Source organism: Blastomyces gilchristii, assembly GCF_000003855.2.
Source record: "Blastomyces gilchristii SLH14081 genomic scaffold supercont1.1, whole genome shotgun sequence".
Classification (NCBI taxonomy): domain Eukaryota; kingdom Fungi; phylum Ascomycota; class Eurotiomycetes; order Onygenales; family Ajellomycetaceae; genus Blastomyces; species Blastomyces gilchristii.
The window spans coordinates 3,951,531-3,956,972 of NW_003101682.1; the positions used below are offsets into that span (position 1 = coordinate 3,951,531).

General features: G+C 32.8%; 1 protein-coding gene across 1 annotated transcript; it reads left to right on the top strand.

Moving 5' to 3' along the window:
* Window positions 1-298: 298 nt before the first annotated feature.
* Window positions 299-754, top strand: BDBG_16125 (uncharacterized protein; the record flags this gene model as incomplete). Its single annotated transcript, XM_031724134.1, has 2 exons — window positions 299-359; window positions 564-754. The coding sequence occupies 2 exons, from the start codon at window positions 299-301 to the stop codon at window positions 752-754; spliced, it is 252 nt and encodes an 83-aa protein (XP_031575850.1).
* Between the last annotated feature and the right edge of the window lie 4,688 nt (window positions 755-5,442).

Here is a 5,442-nt window from a genome sequence, read left to right on the forward strand (position 1 = left end):
CAGATTCAGTCACACTCACACTCACATGATGTTCATTCTAGCTTCATGCGGATTAGTGTGTCACTAGCATTTATAATCATGTGCTCTATTCCTGATTCAGCTAGCATTCTGTATACACTCTTATAAAGAAACTTTCACTATATTACATTACTTATTCACTAACTTTTCTCATTCTTTAATCATCTTCTTCATCATCATCATCATTGAACATTATCATTATCTCATCTCAGATTACTGCTTCTTCTCCTGTTCAACACCTTCTATTCATTTACCTATTACATTGTATGCATTTCTGGCAATGGCCTCTCATTCTCATGACAAGTATTACTGTAGTGCTCATACTAAGCAGTTTGTTAGCAGTAAGTGTAACACATTGTGAAACATACATAGTCAGAACTTGTTTATCTTCTAATAATTGCCAGAATATATTATTATGAATGACACATCTTCTTCATCTTCTTATACACTCTTGACTGTTTTTCTTCTCAGTGAGTTCTGATTGTGTTTTCTGACACAATTTTGTATAAATGCAGATGCTGATATATTTATTTTTATTCATATAGAATCTTCACATATTGACAGATTCACATCTGCTGATGATAGTGAACTCAATGTTGAATTATTGATTGAGAACTTGAAGAATGTGATAATGAAGAAATTGTTCATATCATGTGTGACTGATAGACTGGCCGCCGGGACCATGAATTTCACGTTTGGTCTCATTTGGTCTGGTCTCATACATTTCTTGGCGTGAATCCCGCTGGGACTGGCTATTAAAAAAACATGTAAAGTGACCATATATCAGATCTTAAAATGAAACCATGACTTGAAAAAAATGAGAAAGTGATTTCATTTGGTCTCATTTAGTCCCATTCTTGGCATAAAGTTACTATTTTTAGACATTTTAAGGTTTTTTTTAGACTATTTTTAATTTTTTAAAAAGTAACACTTTTTGGTAATGCTCAAATGAGATTTAAAGTCATTTAAAGCAATAAAAATAATTTAAATTGAGAAGTGGAAATCATGGTCCCATTTGAAAAATGTGACAAGAGTAGACAGTAAGTCCCACTGGGACAGTATGAGACTACTATCTAATGTTAAAACCGTGTAATGGGATCAGTCGAATTGGTAATGAGACTATCAAAAAATCTGGTCCTGGTCTCAGACACGGTCACATGGTCAGTCTAGTGACTGAGTCTTCTGTGTCTCTTTCTATCTTCTCTGTTTCTTCCTCTGCTGCTGCCTCTCAATCTTCTACACCTGTCTCTGTGTCTGGTTCTCCTGCTTCTGCTACTTCTGTTCCCACAACCCTCACTTCTGCTACTTCTGGTTTTACTGTCTCTGCTTTTATTATCAGCTCTCCCCATTTCAAGAAGATATTGTGTAGACTTAATGAATCACATTTCTCAGTGTGTACACTCTCACTCTTCTTACTAACTCTCAGAATGATTTATTATATGAAGACTGTGTATGACATGACTATCTGAAGCTCAGTCACAGACACTGATTATTACATTTATTTTAAATATTTGTGATAAAGTAATTATTTATTCATATCAGAGAATCATCTCTTCTCTTAACAGTATTGAGATTATAAGTCTTTTTCTTTTTCATCTTTTCTTTCTGATACTGATTTTTCTATTCTTAGAAGAAATTATTATGAGTTTTACTGTGTATAAAGTTATGATATTTACAGATATTAAAGAACTTTTTATAACTATAAAGTTTAATATTATGAGAATATCTGCTCTGCTGAATTTCTTCAGAATAATAGATCTGTATTAGTCTATTCTCTGATGTCTGTTATCTGACTTCATGATGCATATAAAAGATATCTGTGTTTTCAGAAATGAGAATGTGAATGTTATACTTTTTTACACTCACAGATGTAAGACTCATATGTCTTGTCTGAGATGTTATTATGAAAATGAGTTATTCACACACTGTATTCTGCTTTCTGCATTCTCTCATATCTCTCTCTCTCTTTCTGAGAAGTCTCATACATGTTGTAATTGCATGTACAACTCTAAGATCAGCAAGTGTTCATTCAGTAACTGTTCTCATCTCTGATTTTGCAGTTTTCATATACTAACAATGATTCTTAGTTGCTCCAGTGTTAGAGACCATTCTAATTGAAGATGACAATGCTGCTGAGACTATTCTCTCTCATTCTCAAGCTTCTTTCATCACTTTCTCTCCCTCTTCTACAGAGAAGATTGTGCATACATCAGATTATAAGTGTTCAGCCCTGAGTGACTCTCACTGTCATTTGTCTAGTTCTGCATCTTCTTCTTCTTCTGTTTCTTCCACCTTCATTCTCCCTGCCCTGGCTCCTGGTCCTGCAGGTTCCATGCTCTTCTTCAATTTTTCTACATGTACATGTACGCATTTCTATATTGATATTCCAGCCAATCTTGTGATAAATGACATTAATGTTATATACAGAGCAGTAGAGGAATCAGAGACATGCATGATATTATTGTGAGAGTGACTTACAGCTCTTGAATTCCTTGCAGATCTTGAGTTTTGAGATTTCCTTTGTTTTTGATGTTTTTCAGATGATGTGATATTGGAAATAGATTAAATATATGACATGTGAAAAAGAATGAGATGTGTATGATAACATTTGTCTTTTGTAGCTGACTCTTACAGTTGATGATCAATTCATTTTTCTTTTCTTACACTTTTTCTTTGTCTGCTAGTCATTACTCTTACATGACCTCTATATAATACAGTGTTCAGTGACTAGGTTCAGCAGCTTTCATCTTTTGTGATTCTGTCTCACATATTATACTATCTATCTTCACCCGCTCAGATCACTACAGTGAACAGCTCATCAAAACTAATCTCATCTGATCTCTGAGTATTCTCAGAGATTGAGATGACTTAGTCTCATGTGTCTGTAAATGTTTCAGATAGTTCATTCTCTATGATCTTCACAATTGAACTGATGTAAACAGTCAAATTTAACTCTGAATCTCTTTTTCTTCTGTAATCTGACTCATGTGTAAGTCTGTCACTTTGAGACTTCTCTTTGCTGTGTTGTATCTGCTATCTGTGATGTGTTATCATACAACTGGCTACAGTCTCATCACTTATTAAAGTGTGATGTTTATCTGACTTCTTCATTTCTTCTCATTCTTTTCTTATAATTGTGAAAAGATTGAAATAAGTGAGATTATCTAGTTCATAAGTGTCTATGATTTCTCTTACTTTGTGAGACTTTTCAATTATAAGTCTCTTCTTTTTCAACACTGATGATAGTGCTGTGAATAACTATAATTCACTCAGGTCTTGCATCTTTACTTTCATAAGTTATGAATCATTTATTAAGTTGTGTAAGACTCATTTCTCTGATTTCTTCAATGTATAAGTTCTCAGAGAATGTGATTTGAGTATTTTATATAACTCAAATCATCTAGATTGAAACTTCTCAGAACTCTTATTGTATACAAGAACTCATATTCTCATCTTGAGACTTGATTTCTTAACTAGTAAGTCTTATATTCTTTTCAATTGAATTGCTTGATTCAGGAGTAACTTATTAGCTTTTGCATGTGTGTGGCTGATCTCTTTCAATCTTGGTTCTGTGTTCACAACTGTTGCATCTGCAACTGCTACTACTGCATCTGTAACTGCTGTTTCTGCTGTGTCTGCAACTATTGTGTTCACAACTGTTGCATTCACAACTGCTGTTTTCCCTCTCATCTTTTCCAAAGCATTCTTCAGAATGCGCGGATGCAATTCATACAACAGATAGAATGATGAATGCTTGAAGACTGCATGCTGTTGAATTCGCATGATTAATAGTGCCTCTCTGAGATATTCATCTTATAGTCTCATAGACTTGCTAACTAGATATTTCATCAGTATATTACTCAAGATTTCATTTAAGCATTTCATCTTTCTATTTATTCATGAATGATATGATGTTGTTCTACAATGTCTTGTCTGTAACTGACTTATAAAATGCCTCACTACTTCTTCTATGAGATTTGCACTGTTATTAGTTAAAATCTCACACAGTATTTCATAGTTAATATAGATCTCATTATATAGAAACTTCACTATTATCTTCTCTATCATCTCTGAAACTGCTTTCACAACTGGCCAGTCAGTAGTGTAATCAATAGCAGTGATTATTCATCAATTTTCATTTAATGTTCACAGTAATATATCTATGAGATTCATCTCTTATTGTTTAAACAATTGTATTGTACACTTCATCTGATATTATACTTTCTCATATTCTAATTCTTACTTAGATTCTTTCACAACCTGATAATTCAGGCACTTATGAGTGTATGTCTGAATGTTCTCAGTCATACTTGATCAGTATACTCTTGATTTGAGTATATTTATGAGTTCAGAGCTTTCTAAGTGACTGAATTCCTTGTGCATGCAAGTCATCAAGTTATGTCTAAATAAAGATTCTAGATAGAGAGCTTTGACATATTCTAGATCACAGTAAAGTATAACATTGTTTTTCAATTTCCTCAGCTTAAAGTTTGAAAGCATCTCTTCTACTACTCTTGTAAGATACTTGTTATCTGATACCTTGTTATTCTTCAAGTGAGAGATCATTGTGTTCACTCATTCTGATTTCTTATACTCTCTCAGTGTGTTTAATATGAACTTCTCTTATATCTGATTCACAGAACTCTCACTCATGAAATCAGATCTGTAACTGATTGCATCAGATATTACAGTGTCTGATCTCTTTTAGTATTTAATATGAAGATTGTATGCTTAAAACTTCAAGATTCAATGTGCTAAGTGTTTGAAAGGTTTTATCATCAATTATAGATAGATGAGACTTTCATGATTCATGATCATCATTGTTGTATATCTGTTGTTAATATATCTATTTCATAATATTAGTATGTGCTTGATCACTAGCAATTTCTTTTCATACACTGAGTAATTGAGCTTGACATCTGATAGTTTTCTATCATTATACATCACTGACTGAAGCTTGCTGTTCTTACTCATCTGTAGAAGAGTATCTTTAATAGCTTATTCAGATGCATTTATCTCAATGTAGAGAGGTTTATCACAATCTGATTAAATAAGCACTGAGAATATTATTACACATTTTCTCAGTGTGAGAAAAGTCTCTTCATATACAGCATTTCAGATAATTAAATAAAACTTTTTCTTTCACAGATTTGCATCTGTTTCTCTTAAGAGATCTGAGAGTAGTGCAGATATTCATATGAAATCCTTGATAAATCTGCAGTAATATGAGATCAACTTAAGAAACTGTCATATATAATATACATTGCTCAGTCACAGTCAATTTACTATGACATTCAATTTCTCTGAAATGAGATGTATACAGTCATCACTCACTACATATTCTACAAACTTCAACTCTTTCATTTCAAATATACACTTTGTTGATTTGATATAGAGCTTATGCTCTGTCAGAGTTGTAAGCAC